Here is a 16,554-nt window from a genome sequence, read left to right as displayed (position 1 = left end):
GGTGATGTTTTTCAGACTCACCAACTCACTGGCTACCTTTCAATGGATGATGAACGACTTGTTCAAAGAACATATCGCTCATGGAGATGTCACCGTATACCTAGACGACATCCTAATCTGCACTAAAGACAAGGATAAACATCGAGCCGTCGTACAAGAAGTCCTGGCTATTCTCCGCGCAAACAACCTTTTCCTAAAAGCGGAGAAATGCGAATTTGAGGTATTGGAAACCGAATACCTTGGAGTAATCATTAGCCAAGGATCTATTCGCATGGACCCCATAAAGGTCAAAGGAATCACGGAATGGCCTCAACCCATGAAGAAGTGAGAACTACAATCATTCCTAGGGTTCACCAACTTCTATCGAAGGTTCATTCGGGATTATAGCAAACACGCACGACCTTTGACCCAACTCACTGGGAAGATAGAATGGACATGGGGAGTGGCACAGGAAAGTGCATTCCAAGAGATCAAAAGAAAACTAGCAGAAGAGGTGGTACTGGCCATACCTACCTGTACCGGGAAGTATCGTGTGGAAGCAGACGCAAGTGAGGGAGCGATAGGAGCAGTCTTATCCCAGGAACAGGAGGGAAGGTGGAGGCCAGTGGCATTCCTGTCCAAGGCCCTAATGGTCATGGAGCGAAACTACAAAATATACGACAAGGAACTCCTGGCCATCATGTTAGCCTTGGAAGACTGGAGGCATTACCTCATGGGAGCATATCAAGACTTCGAGATATGGATGGATCACCAAAACCTTCAGTATTTCCGAAAACCGCAAAAACTCAACTGTTGCCAAGCCTGATGGGTAACAGAGCTCGCCGAGTACCAGTTCATGCTGCATCACAAACCAGGAACAGCAAACAAAAAGGCAGATCTATTATCCAGAAGGGTGAACCACGATCAAGGGAACAAGGACAATGAGGAAATGGTGGTGCTGAAACCAGAGATGTTCCATGCCCTCATCATGCCAGAGGAAGAAGAAGTGCACAGAAAGATCAGGACGGCACTACGAGACATTACTAAGTGGGACAAAGGAATAGAGGCGTCCCTCCATCATCCCCATGGGATTACCCAAAAGAAAGGACTGATGTACTATGATGAACGACTATATGTTCCCCAAGATGCCAAACTATGGGGAGAACTTATCACCTTCCATCATGACCACATCATGGTAGGACACCCAGGTATCGATAAAACAAAAGAGCTCATACAGCGAAACTATTGGTGGCCCAAACTCAAACAAGACGTGGAAAAGTACATCAAGGGATGTGAAGCATGCCAACAAACCAAGACAAGCACACAAAGGAAGAGAGCACCCCTACATCCACATGCCATACCCTCATGACCATGGGAACACATCACAGTGGACATGATTGGCGAGCTACCTGACTCCAACAGATACAATGCTATACTCATGATCGTGGACTGCTTCTCCAAGGAAGTAATCCCGGTCCCCTGCTCCACGGAACTAACATCCGCAGGATGGGCCTGGATACTCCACGATCATGTTTGGGCAAAGCATGGAATGCCACAAAAAGTCATCGAGGATCAAGGACCACAATTCGTATCCAAGTTCATGAAAGAACTATATGAAATGCTCCACATCCAGGGGAACCCATCCACCGCATATCATCCACAAACCAATGGGCAGACTGAAAGAGCGAACCAAGAGATCGAGAAGTACCTCCGGATCTTCATAAATCATAGGCAGAACGATTGGAGTGATTGGTTACCCCTCGCGGCATTCCAACACAACAATCACAAACACTCCACAACCAGATACTCCCCGTTTGAAATAAACCACAGACAAAAACCTCATTTGGCACCGCTCACAATCAAAGAAGGAACCAACCCGGCAGCCAGAGACTTCATCACAGAAATCCAGAAAATACACGAACAGACAGCCATGGCCCTAGAAAAGGCAGCAGAAGCAATGAAGCGCCAGTACGACAAGCACCAGCGACCAGTGGTAGAGTACCGACCAGGCGACAAGGTCTGGTTAGACTCAACCAACCTTCATCTTCTCCATCCAATGAAGAAACTCGGGGATAAACATGTAGGACCCTTTGAAGTACTTTCCAAAAAGGGTGCTTCCACATATGAGTTGAAACTGCCTCTCGGCTGGAAAATTCACAATCGGTTCAATGAAAACCTGTTGACCCCATATCACCTGCCGGAATTCCCAATCCAAATACAGCCTACAGCTCCACCACCAGATCTGGTAGACGGACAAGAACAGTACGAGGTGGAGGAAATAGTAGACCAACAAGAACATATGGTGGGACGAGGTCGCAAGCACCACACAAAAACTGAATATCTCATAAAGTGGAAAGGATATCCCTGAGAAGAAAACTCTTGGGTAGATGAACAAGAACTGGACAATGCATGGGAAGCCATTGAGGACTACAAACAAGTATCCTTCATCACTCGTCCACCGAAGGACTGGTGGAAAAACGAGGACGAATCCGACTCCTGGTCAGAAACAGAGTCGGTAACCGAATCGGAAGTCGACCACCCCTTAGTACAAGCCATACAAGATTACCTCATCAAACCGAATCCTGACACTGTAATCGGTGCACACCTACCAAGACCAAACTACGTCACAGTCGGGACGACTGCCTTAACAGGGGGGCAATATTACGATTTCATGCCTCATCTTATCTTATCAACTCCATCGTAATCATGCTATGCTAATCATCCAACTTGGATCGCACTACACCATGCAGGTACCGCATGTTTAACACACCGCTACAGACTCTTGTACTATATTTAGAATGACTCAAACTGTATTTAAGTAGCTCGACTGCAGGTCTTAAACCTTAGTCTCGAACTAAAGTTTATTCACCCGATAACTACTCGAACTCACTCTCAAATACTAAGTGTGCACGCTTCCTGAGAACAAACCTGTGGACAACATAATGTGCCTGACCAAAGTGTGAGTCACACGTAGTTGTTTGATCTTGTTTGTTCAATTGGTCGCTAACACCTAACAGGCTCTTATTTTAGCTTGATTCATGTTTCAAAAGGCTACAGATACTTGTGATGGATCTATCCTCCATTGAAAGTTAACCAATGTTCGTAAAGAATAGGAGACGTTTGTCAAACATCCTCAGAACCTGGTAGAATGGATCAGTTCACATTGCAGATGAAATGTATTGAAGGTTAGTGACACAGTAGCCACAACGACATATTGAATTACACAGCTAGTGTTGCTGATGGTTCACAATGAAAGCTTAGAGCACAGCTGCAGGAATTTCATACCATAGATTAGTGCAATAAATATCAGAGAGCAGGTCTCGTTGGGTTAAGAGTCAATAATTCACTCCTGCTCCCGCCTCGGTCCTGGTTCCTGGGACTGATGGACATATACAGTGCACGCAGATTGAGAAATGAGGGAAGTGAAGAAGGCACGGATCCCTATGACCAACAGTCGTGTTTGGCAAGGATAATGGACTAGATTTTCTACTTAATGAGCACCGGGTCGACGAAGCTGGTTATTGTACCCGTATGCCATGGGCAAGATAGATACTCTTCCAGTATGATTATGGAACTGGCCTACAATGGCATTATCAGCGCTATTTCTATGATGTTTATGATTGCCCACATACCTGCGTCTGCATCAGTGAAAGTGATGGGACCGTCATGCTGGGAGAAGGATCTCCTCTTCTAGCCATCAGATGGGGTTATTCTGCATCGTTTTTATGTTGTCGGAGAAGGTAAAGCAAGATAGACGCTGAGATGATGTCATTAAAAGAAATTCATTATGCACACCTAACACAATGATGTGGTATGGAAGGAGGTGCAGTGAGAATTGCATCAACAAATTTCTAGAATAAGGAATGGGAGTTGTAACTGAGGTTGTCATCGTGATCAAACATAGCTGCAAAGGTGATCTTAACATATTTTGAGAAGATGCAGTGGGAGGTGCTATCCCAGGGGCAGGATTCCATGCTATCAAATGGCGAAAGTCAGGGTGAAGAGCCCGCCAAGTAGGATAGATGATGGGATGATCTATGGGGCACATCTCAGGTATGGCTCATAATCTCGTACGGTGCATGCAGAAGATTTGAAAATATCTTAGTTTCTATTTCCGATATGCACAAATACGGTCTAAAATGTTCCCTGTCAGTTGAAGGAGCTGATATTAAACGAAAGGATACCGACTGTACAAAGGGAAGTTAGTGCCATCTGTGATAAATGAATTCCAGGTGGTATATTATTTATTCTGCATCCCGACGAAGGCATACTGAAGATTTTAGGATAATGCGAGAAGTGTAGATGCTCACCATTAGCTAGTGGCAAAGCTCTGTGAATATTTGTCACCCGGATTCTCATGAGACTGGGTCACTTTTGAATTGGAACTAGCCTTTCAGTGATGATGGAAGCGTGGATGGTTCATTTGCCTATGTGAGGATTTAATCAATGAATTCCCATGAAAGGAGAATGGTGCATTTACAAGTTCCATGTAATCTGATCTACTATTATCTCTTAGCAGTGCAGCATGAAGTAGGCCTCTGTCGTTTTCTAGCTTAGAAGAATAGCTGGTGCTGGTGGTACATCCGTCAGTCGGATGAGATTGAGAGTGATCTGCATATGAAATAGCATAGGATGTGGGAATCCATTTTTGATATCACCGAAAGATGATTCAGAAGAATTCAAAAATCTACTTAAAGCATGGAGAAGGATCCATTTCATTATGGAAAGGGATATACATATTAATGGATGCCCAGGGATCTGCACTCAGTCCGGTCCAATGCTGGTTCCACTGCGCATACAGAGTTCAATGGCTTCCAGCACCCACTGAGGTGAATGGCGGTTTAGAAGGCGACATTTAATACCTACAGTGGAATGGCCATGGAAAGCCTTCGCGAGGTGAACGGGAATGCCAGACATGTTATTCTAACATTTGAAAGAGAACTCGTGAGCCTAGGCATGGGATTCATATTGTGGAATAGTGGAAGAGGTAGCTCAGAGCTGTGGTGTCGGTCTGTAGGTATTTCTTGCATGCGCGTGTGGAAAATCAAACAACATGGTGATTTTGAGGTGGAATGGACAGCGATACGATCTAGATGGTAAGTCAGAAAAGCGGTCATGAAGCTGAAGGATAGTAACATACAATTATGTGTCCGAAAGCAAGGTAGACAGTGTACAAAATGAATTGTTATGATGACCCATCAAGGTGTGAGGTATGACCTGAAGCGAGACTGACAAGACAAGACAAGCTGGATATTTCCCATCTCGAATCCTTGGGAAGGACAGGCCATTAGGGATAGTGTGAGAGTCGTTCATAGGCCTCAGTGATATGACATTTGCATGAGGAAGCATTGTCAAAGACCAGTGAGGTATATCCCGGCCCCGCACATCTTGTTTGTCGAATCCAAACAATGACCCTTTTGCAGCATTAGAACATTACAATGAAGAATGACAAAAGCTCACCATCGTCAAACCTTCTTGCAGAGCCATTTCACAAATCCATGCTCCCTGTGTTATCCATCCTCGACATGAATTGCAAGCTCGATTGAATCAGCCACTAGGTGAGAACACTAAGAGAGTCTCTATTCTTGAGTCTTGAGTCTTGAGTCACCTTTCTGATAGTCGAGCCACCGAATTCGGGATGAAAACTCGGTTCAAGTACATGGTGTAGGAAGTGAATAGAAAAATTTGCAGGAGGGATAATGAGGAAGCGAGATGTATCGGTGAAGTGGGAAGCTCAATAAAGGTTACGAGAAAGCCCCTTGATCGGCACAGGCCCAGTATGCGCCGGGATTGTTTGGTGCCCAAAGAACCAAACAAAGTGTGCTGCTTTCCCTCTCCCCCCCATGCCTCCATGCTACTGTGACCTCTGCACTCTCTCGTAGACTGCCGATGTGGACCAACCACAGTATCCAGCTTTTGAAGGGAGAAGACCATGACTAAGTTCCTGCAATCCACATTTTGACCGGTATCCTTGACCACAAGTCTCGCTGTAACTCCGAGCCGACTGGGAGTCAAAATCTCGCATAAGTTGTAATTCTTTCCGGCCTGCATGGAGCATGGAACTCTGCCAAGGAGGAGAGCAGGTAAATTAGTGAGGGAACCATGCCTGGCAAGATGACAATCCATGTATCACACGCAAGACCTGGCTCTTCATACACTACGGGATACATCTGCCTGTCCTCACTGCTACTGTCAGGGTATGCTCTTCACCTCCACCGTCTCATTGTTATGCCCAATGTACAGTGGCTGTTCATGTTCTGATGTGACGCTGGAGTTGTGCTGTATGGTTTGACATGTTGGCGGAGGTATGTGCTCGTTTGCCGAGTTGTTGATTTTACGAGGCTGAGGTTATTCTTTGTTGGGATTTTGCCGGAAAGTTCTAGAAGGAGCAATCCGGCATCATGCTGAGAGTTGCTGAGTAAGCACAAGACTAGTAGAAAGTTGTAGTACATTCTAGATTACATTGTGAAGTAGTATAAATACAGGCTCTGTAGGAGCCTAGGAATAACAAGTTCATATCAACTGGCCTTACCAGCCAGGAGTCTACCCTGCACAACACCGAGGATTCCAACATTCTTGCAGGATGATATGTGTCCATGTCGAGTTGACTCCGGTGGAATTCAATCTGGCATCCCTCGCAGTAAGTTTTACTCCTACGATACGCCTCCATCACTTTAACGAATCCGTGTAGTCATTGCCTTTATAACTAGGGCACGAATCGAGGACTACAACCAAGGAGCTGGCAGGCATCTTCATCTACCTCCATTTATCGGCTATTCATCTCTCCTATGCAAGCTTCTAAGCCACTGAAATAATATCCGATGCTGCTAATGTCCATAACACCTTCCTGCCCTAACCCGTTCACCCAGCCCTTCTAACAATGTCAGGATGGCAGACATAAGCTTTGACATGGTTAGCCTCACCCAATGCTGGCTAGATGACTCCGTCATCAGAGATAGCCCGCTATGCACACAAGATGACATTGCCATTCTGACCCCTCTGAAACATCACTCTTTGCTCGTGCCGACTCAACCTCTCCCACCGGTTCTCCTGTGGAACTATGCTCCCATGTCGTTCAAGAACAGATGGCACTTGTTTCCATGGATATGGGACCTGTGGTCCATGATGAGCACAGGCTGTTGGTATTTCGGGTTTGCATCGGAGTGTGTCCAGCAGTCTAGATATGTCTTGCATGCCATCCCCCCTGGCTTAGCTGCTCAGGTATTCGAACATTCGAACAAACCTTGCATTTAAAAAGTTTCATTCATGGATCTTCTCAGCTCTGCTCGCCTTTCTTCGAGTACCTCGTCTACATACTCTCAGCATCAGCAGACTCTACAACGAACCTTTTAGCATGTTCGCCTCACTCTGCTGTGATCATTGACTCTACATGGCTTATCACCCTCCTCAATGACGCCAACCAGCTCACTTCCTCGAGTCGTCTGTTGGGGTTTCGTCCATAGTAACCTGCCTTTTTCGGACTTACCAAGAAAAACCCTTGAGTGCTTTCTTCCCACCTGAGTACCGGTACACGTGCGTGCATATCATCCCCCATGCTTTACTAGTCATTCCTCAAGGCCTCACTCTCAGTTTCACACCACGTTATCAAACCCACTACAAATGTTGGTATCCTGAACACCCTTCACTGCCCACGTCTGCGCATGATCATCTTCAACACAGTCGTTGAAGGGTGAATACAACAACAGCATCTGTTCTCTGAACAGGACTTCTCTCGTGTCCCATCAAACACTTTAATCTCATCGTCAGAAGGAGGAGCATGTAAGATGCTCTACACTTCTTCCTCATCTTGAGTACTTGTGTATTACATGCAAGATGACATGGTTCGAGGATATGCAAGAGGAGGATTACCTTACAGGAATTTGAATTTCAGATTGCGGTACTGGGAGAAGAAAATGCGCAGTTTTGGATTGAGATTTTTCATGGGTTGACGATGAGTTTTCATGTCATGTCGTTTGGGGAACTGATAAGTGTATCGTTGGGAGATTTTGTACTTCTTTTCGCTTTGACAATTGTACCGGTGTATAAATGGATGATACGTGCAACATAGCGCAAACAGAGACGTGCCTTTCTCTCTCACCATTATTCCTGTCTCTCTGTCACTGGCCGTGTACTGTTTCTCCACAACTCAATGCATATATTAAAGGCAAAATTTATTTAAACTCCTTGCATAAACCATGTGGGGCACTGGAGATGCCCACTTTGAGTTTCACCTTGAAGCTAATATACTCTCATTGATGGCCTGAGGAGGTACTAGTTTTTCACTTGCTCACCATAGCTGAAGCATAAGACTGAATTTTCGTCTTCATGGCCACCAATCAGCATTGGTATCAGCAGAACCAAATTTGGTTTCATTCAGTCAGGACTTGGGATTGCCAATGGTTCCTGGCATGGGGTAGTGATGGAAACGCACGCAAGCTGGTACTTGCATTTTTATTATATCTCATTATATCTTTACCTATTTGACGTCTTCATTATACAGTGGAATTGAGTATGTTTGTATGCTCTCATTATCTTTAAATGGTCGCATAAATTGCTGGATTTCATGTTCAGGTTCGTCTTAATTCCAGTTCTAGCTTCAGATGTCAGTTATGGTTGGGGCTTGTCCTGAGACGACGGTTCGTAGGCCTTGGTCTTCTCGTTTTGAAATTCATGCTGTGGATAGAATACTTCCCAAATCTCGTTCAGAGCACCTCAATAATCCTGGGTTTGCCATTGATGAATCCTTGTGTTTATTGGTACAAAAATCAGCACATAAAGTCATGTTTATCCTCTTCATTCTAGTGCCAGATTTTTGAATTAGGGGTGTTTCCCCAAATATGGCTTTATCAGATATCAAAAACAGAATCTACTTCTTGGCAGGCCGGGAGATGCTGAGCGTTTTGATGATCCGGGCACTAGTTTGCACAGCTTCCTTACCATGAGGACAGCACACACGAATATCAATCACATGTTTGATACAACCACAGCTTGTTACCAAACCACGTCGTCTCTGTACATTGGTATGTGTTGTCTGACCTTCAATCCCTGCTTGGTATCCTCATTCTGCTACCACTAAGACGAAAACCCCTAGATGGGATGGTTGATCACAGAATCACTGTCTGATTTTGACTGGATGACGCTGGTATGTACTACTTGCAAGGATCATAAAAAAGGAAGGATTAATGCATTGCAGAAGGTACTAACTCATATCCCTCCAACGGAAATATTCTACCTCAATCTGTATGCTGGTGCCATTCTGGGTTGTCAAGAAACGATGTGGGCAATTTGTCAGATACTCATGCATGTGATATCTCCAATATCGCACACATGGGTATCTTATCAGGAGCGCATGGATTTCTGGATGCCCATCAGTGGATGTAATGGTCTGCTAAGCGTCTGCAGTGATTTCCAACTGATCCCTAAAGCTGAACTGTTATGGATATTGGGTATCCATTGTTTCAGTGCATGAGTCAACATATGCCCGTACTTGGCCTTCTTGGTCTTAATACTGACTCGCTCGTACTTTCTGTTACTTTCTCTATTCTTCATACTGATACTAGAATATTATAGAACATTGTAGAATAATAATGACTCGAACCTTTCCTTAGTATATAAACTTGTAGATAACATTGTATTAGGAACACTTGACCAATCTACTACTTCCAGTACCCTCACACTGCATGAACTCTCAGCTACACCTAGCGCTTTCCAATACCAATCCAAAGGTTACACTTAGCGCTTGCCTTCATCCATGGCCCATAATAGCTTCGCACTTACAGGCCTTCTATATCGGTAATTGCTTCACACTTACTGATTTCCTTTATTTCGCAAACCGGACCACTCAGGTCTCCTCACGGACCCTCGCCAGAATCCAATATATTCCCTAATGACGTACATCATTTCGAATTAATCTTACCTCACCTCGATCACTGCTCCTCGCCTCGTGCTCGCATCTCCGGATTTCAGCAGATCCATAACATGAACCCTGTTCTCATCCAGATCGAGATGTTGAACATGGGAGAGGAGTATGTGTGGTGAGATGCTGTTTGTTTGAAGCAAGCAGATGAGCTTAAGGGGATCATCATGTATGCACAGGAGAGCAGAAGGTCGATGTGCTCACTATCGGATCCATCTATCTCAGTGCAAAGGTGGTGTATTGCTTCAGCAGGCTGGGCCTGTATTTTTTAATAAAGCGAAGTGATTTAGACAATGATCTTTGTTGGTTCAGGCGGGTGTGAACACTGCAGGAAGTCTGCAATGATTCGTTCATGGGAGGGGCAACCTAAATCGGCACTTACTTCATGTGGAATAATTTCGCCAAATACTCATACAGCTGCGGGATGAAAAAGAGCCATCCACAATGGAAGGGTCCAATGAGGTAGGAGCGCATTGAAGGCAACAATGATAGATGTCAGGAAAGAAGATGGAAGGCCTTGCCACAGCAGACTCTGAACCACGACTTTAAGACAAGTCCGGGATGGACATTGCATGCCAGCCCATACAGTGGTTCAAAAGGAAAGTTTGCGTTCCCTTTCGCTCCTTGTGCTGGTAGCAACACCAACACCAGCATCTACCAAGCCTTTGAAGGAGTGGTTTTATGTTCCTTGCAGGCTCCTATCTAGGGGACTCCCAGTGGGTTGCTAGTACTGGACCTGCTGTGAAGATGTATTCCATGAACAAAAGGCCCAGCATCACTGAAAAATGGCAGAGATCTCCTCGAACCCACACTCTCCACTACTCACCGAGTAAAGAGATAGCATCCTTCCGGTGCATACCATTCTTTAGCTTATCTTTTTCCCATTGCCTCTAACATGGTGTCTTGCTCTATGCCTTTCATTCCAGGGAGAAATGCCAGCTCGGAAATTTCTGGACTGGTGAACATATTACAGCATCAAATAAGATGGTCTTCGATGTAGTTTACGAGCCATGTTGATGAAGGTTTTGTGCCTGAGACGATTACGCAGTTGTCATCAACTCAGCAGTGTCTGATTGCGCTGGATGAGAAGGTGTACATCATCCGGGTTTGGCAATGCCGTCTTCGCACGTAGGATCTCCCCTGCTGACAATCGTGTACCATGCATGCAGAAGAGTTAGGAACTTTGTAATCTTTCATTTCAATGTACTCAAATACAGACCTAAAATTTTGCATGTGAGTTGAAAGTCATCATTTAATCAGAGTATCTCAACATACAGTCAACTAAAGAAGCGATTTGGCACTGCATAAATCCATTCCGAGGTGGAAAATATACATTCTGCATCCCACAGATCATAGGAAATAGAAGGAGGGCCTCTATGAAAGAAGTGTGAGCACCCACTGCTAGCATATGTCCAGGCCAAATATTTGCCATGCAAATTCTCATGAAATTCAGTCTATTTTTAAATGAAAGCAGCCTTCAGTGGTGACCGACATGAGTATATTCCATGCATCTACACGAAGAATTAGGGAATTCCAGTGAAAGAGGATGACCTACACTCACATGTTTCGATGTAATCTACACCATCAATGTTCTGGAACCTCGAAGGTCCATGAGATGACATAATCCTTCATTGCCTTCTGGTTTAATCACATAGTGGATGTTGTTGGTCATTCAATCGATAGGGAGTGTAAACTTCACAGTAGAGCCAGGGTTGGAGAAATATATTTCGGAATCCTACGACACTGAAAGACGAAGAGTTCATGATCTAGGGCAAGAATGAAGATATCTTTCATTCATGGGAAGTGGGTTACATACCAAGGAACACAGTTGTTATGCATGTAGTTTGGTTCTTTTCCATTGAAGACAGTGAAGACTGTTGGGATTTGGCATTCCGGCATCATGCTGAGGATGCTTATTAAGGTAGAAGTCATAGGAAAAGCATGGAACATCCTAGTAAAAGTACATTTAGTATAAAAGTAGGTACTGTAGAGTAGATCCTCATGTGTTTGCAGAGCTCAGCCAAGCACAATACTATTGGCTTGCTACTGCACATGTGATACTGGGAATGAACTGATCTCCTGTTTTCCAACAAAGACACTAAGTATCAACATGAGTCATAGAAGAACAAACAGGAACAGTGATGTACTCAGTTAAGAAACATCCAGATGAGTTATTTTTGGCCAGGATTATTGATGTCCAACTTTGCCATCCTTCTGGTGGAGGGTTGTACCCTCCAACAATCACAGCCAATATTATTGTGAATGCCAATAATCTCAAAACTAGTCAGCTGTGGTCCAGATCATATGGAGAAAGAGAGCTGTCATGGAAACAGCATGTTAGCTAGGAGCAGAGAGAAGAAAGAAAATTTTATACCAGGAATGAGGAAGTACATCATCTAGTCTTGTGAGGCATATCCTGGCCCAACTTCACTGAATCGGAACAACTGCAGTGTCAGAACGCTACAACAGGAAATATAAACAATTCACCCTTAAAGCATCCTGCAGAATACAACCCATCTCCGGTCCATTGCTTACTGTCCCAAACCTGAATCTTTTGCGACCTCAACAACACTAATCTTCCATTGTCTTTTGATGCTCTGTCACTGATTTCAGAACAAAGACTTGTTTCAGATGTAGACTTTCTGTTGAAAGAATTCCAGAAAGGGGGCAATGGAGATGGGAGATGGATCACAATTAAGGTTACGACAAGGTGCTTGATTGAATGCATGTACCCTAGACACTAGGTATGCATAGACCCATTGCACGCTATGATTGTTTGGCACCCAGAGAAGCAAAGAAAGTGTGCTTCTTTTTCTCCATGCTACTGTGACATCTATATCCTCTTGATGACTGCAGGCCAGTTTATGGACTGGAAAAACCTCAGTATCCAGCCCTTGCAGAGAGTGAGGAGGCTAATCAACCATAATCAAGTTCATGCACTCACCCTTCAACTGGATTTCCTTGAACATGAATACAATGGCCTTCTGGGCTGGCTATGTCAGAAATGTCCAAAATACTGTACCATTTCAATCAATTCAAATATGATCCAAGAATTTTCAACCAAAAAAAAAGGGTTTAAAGCTTGCTTTATGCAAGTCTAATTGTGGTGAGGGCAGAATGGATATTGGCACTAGGATGCCAGATCAACTTATCCAGGGGACTGGGATCCTCACAGTGCCATTTGAAGGACTGAGATCCTCATGGAGATTTTAACCTGACATTTGCTCAAAGACCAGGTTCTCACAATTGTCTCTTGATCAGTTCCTGGTAAGACAGTGCAGCATGGAGAGGAGCCACATCACTCTCTCAGTCACCCTCTCACTGTCCTACCAGGTAAGCTTGCAGGGTCACTCTCTCAGTCACCTTCTCACAGTCCTGTTATCAGACTCGTTGTAGTTTTTTCAGTTACTATTGAATATTATCATATTCCATCCTCTCCTCCATATCATCATTCCTTGGCAATGTCTGACACCGGTGACACACCTCAGTTCAGTGATGAGATTGTTGCATCCCTCAAGTCCATAGTCCAAGATTTCCATGATGCCAAGAGAACCAAATCCCAGACCCTTACACTGCTCTATGGGATCGTTGGGGAAGTGGCAGTGAAATTAGACCTAGGTCCTAAAATGACTGAACCTCTTTCATGGCCCTATGTGCAACAAGTTCTTGCTCACATCATGCAGCATCATGGGCATATAGAATTTTGCAAGCACACTTGCAAGCATACATTTGTGCATGCAAGCATGACAAAGAACTTCTTGAGATTTCTTGTATGAAAATAACACCAGAATTTAGTCAATGCTGTTAGATGCAGAGAGATATAATACCTTTTGACAAAGACCAGAAAGTTGAATGTTATTTTGAGGTGATGCTCTCTCAAAGTTCAGAACCAAAACTCAAGAGCCGAAAAATCAAGCTATGAAGCGATTCTTTGACCCAATATATCCAGTAAATTAATAATCTATCTTAAAAGTGGTCGATAGAGGATTCTAATCCCAAGAAAATTTGCATAAGGCATGGATGGACTTGGAGGAAGGAAGTTGAAGAAGCTAAGTTAAATGTTGGTTGCTGGTCAGAGAGTGTTGGAAAATGGGATCTCAGTTTGTTCCCAGTATCACATGTGCAGTAGCAAGCCAATAGTATTGTGCTTGGCTGAGCTCTGCAAACACATGAGGATCTACTCTACAGTACCTACTTTTATACTAAATATACTTTTACTAGAATGTTCCATGCTTTTCCTAAGACTTCTACCTTAATAAGCAACTTTGGCATGATGCTGGATTGCCAAATCCCAACAGAGAGGGTCAAATTCAATAGCAGATATATCATAGGAATATCAAACAAGCACAGATGTGATGACTAGATGCCAATTGCTCAGAAATATCAGAAGTGACAAACAGTTAAGATGGTTCAACTCTAGTCGAACACAAATGTTACATGTTGTCACAACTCCATCACACTTACAAGCCAATTGTGAGCTGCCATTGCTCGCTTGCATTTCATTTCCAACTGCATGCTTTATTTTGCAGAATGCATGCGTGCATCTACTTAAGGCTTGTGTTCGACTTTGGGATGCATGCATGACATCTTTGTGAGATGCATAAGCAAGTTTCGTTCATTTGAGAACCTGTTCATCCCACCAAGTTCAAAAAAGGGTAAGATTTCTTAGTCATTTTGAAGTGAAATGTCACTGTGATGGAGGGATCTCTTTTTGTAGCTAACACCTATACATTTATAGCATTTTCATATTATTCAATGGCTTTCCTGAGGCATAGTAAGTGACATTGACCTGGTGGGACATATCCAGGAACTCAGAACAGTAAGTAGATGATCAAGATAAGACACAGTTTACTAGCATCTTTAAGACAGCACTAAGTATTCATAGGCCACACAAACAAATGTATCCATATGTGTGCAAATGCATGCAAGTTAAGTGCAAGCAAACACAATTGAACTTGAGTTGAATGCAAATGAACCACAGTTGAATGCAACTCACAAGTGTTGCTTGCAAAATTCTCCTGGTCCATTGCACAGACTAAGAAGGCAGCCAGAGGATGAAACTGACACAGAATGAGAGCAATTCTGGAGAGCAGACCAAGAAAAGGAAGAGGAAAGTGCAGCACAAGCGCAGGAAACACCACAAGGATACTACTACATCCTCCAAGTCTTCTTCTGGATCAGGTTCAGACTCAGACAAACTCCGCTCTTCCTATGGTTGGCACTTCCCTAGATTGATGGGGGTGAAACCTACACTTTGCCCGGAAGTCACCAAAATTCGTTGACTCATCCAAGTCTACAGGAAGAACATAAAGAAGTCAAAATGAGACCTCTGAATGTCACTAGACTGCCCTAGCCTGCCTGAAAAGCTGTGGACAGCTATTCTCCAGGATGATGCAGTAGACTTTGATGAAATTTTCTCAAGCATCAACTCAGCAACCATAGACAAGGAAGTAACTGTAGAAATCAGTGAAGGGGTTTCAATTGCTCTTGATTCCATGAAATCCAATAACAAGATCACTCAGCATGGTCATTGGGACATCACATGGGAGGCATACACTGAGGTGGTGCTCTTTGCTTTCCCATTGTGGATGCGTGAACTCAATGCATACCTGTGACATATCAACAAACTTTCCAGTGTCTGCTACTCTTCCCTCCATTATCAGGTCATCAACTATGACCATGCCGCATGTATCATCATTAGCTTGAGGTGGGATGTCCTGTTCTCAGACTTCCACAAGTTTGTGCATGAAAAGACAGCATACATCGACTCAGTTGGGGTTGCTGTTGTCCAGGATGCAGCAGATATATCCAAGAAGATTGTGATGAAGCCAAAACCAATGTTGCCAAATCAGAGTGCAGGCATCTCTGATGAGGTCTGCAGAAACTACAACTGGGGGGAGTGCCATTTCAGCAACAAATGTCATCATATCCATGCATGTGGGGCATGGTGAATTTGGTGTTTATCTGATGCTTTAGTGTGTTTGCTGTGTTTGCATTAAATGCATGTGCATGTGTGTTATTGTGCATGTGTTGGAAAAAATGCGTTGATGCATTTGTGTCATGGTTTATTCACCTTTATTCATTTTCTTATATATTCCTGCTTATGAACTATTATCCGTTTTACTGAAACAGTCCCACAGTATTATTTATAGCATACAAAATGTGTATTTAAGTAGCAGCCTACGCTGGCTTAACCCCCAGCTACAGCTAAGGTTTATACTACCCAGTCATAACTCCCTGCTACATAACTATCTAAGTCATCCACCCCTCATCTTACATGTGTCTGACTCGCACTATACTATCCACTTTGCGGTAGTTTGTGCTCAATCTCGATCATGGGACTGGTGGCTAACATTTAGCTGTAGCTCACTTATCAGCTCCCCATCATTGATGATCAACGGTGGCCAGCTGCATCCCATCATACTCAGCTTTTATCTAATATCGCATAACCCCTCGACTGACTTGAAGAGTTGTCGTGTTGTTCTTTGACGTCTTTCATCAAGACAGTTGGGCATATGCCGAGCACCGATTTTCTGGTGACCATCACTGTGGCCATTGCAATCTTTACCATTGTGGTAGTACTGATCATCGCCTGACAAGCATGCAGATGCTGCCTTAGGAACCAAGAACAAAGAGCAAGACTACCAGTTCATTACATC

At 43.9% G+C, this 16,554-nt stretch overlaps 1 protein-coding gene across 1 annotated transcript; it reads left to right on the top strand.

Moving 5' to 3' along the window:
- Window positions 1-14,949: 14,949 nt before the first annotated feature.
- EV420DRAFT_1487109 (uncharacterized protein) lies at window positions 14,950-15,846 on the top strand (the record flags this gene model as incomplete). Its single annotated transcript, XM_060470487.1, has 3 exons — window positions 14,950-15,109; window positions 15,239-15,456; window positions 15,559-15,846. 3 exons carry the CDS (start codon window positions 14,950-14,952, stop codon window positions 15,844-15,846), a joined length of 666 nt encoding a protein of 221 aa, XP_060322589.1.
- Window positions 15,847-16,554: the final 708 nt, after the last annotated feature.

The sequence above is a fragment of the Desarmillaria tabescens genome (assembly GCF_030435595.1).
Source record: "Desarmillaria tabescens strain CCBAS 213 chromosome Unknown EV420scaffold_111, whole genome shotgun sequence".
Classification (NCBI taxonomy): Eukaryota; Fungi; Basidiomycota; class Agaricomycetes; order Agaricales; family Physalacriaceae; genus Desarmillaria; species Desarmillaria tabescens.
This window is presented reverse-complemented; position numbering and strand designations above follow the sequence as displayed.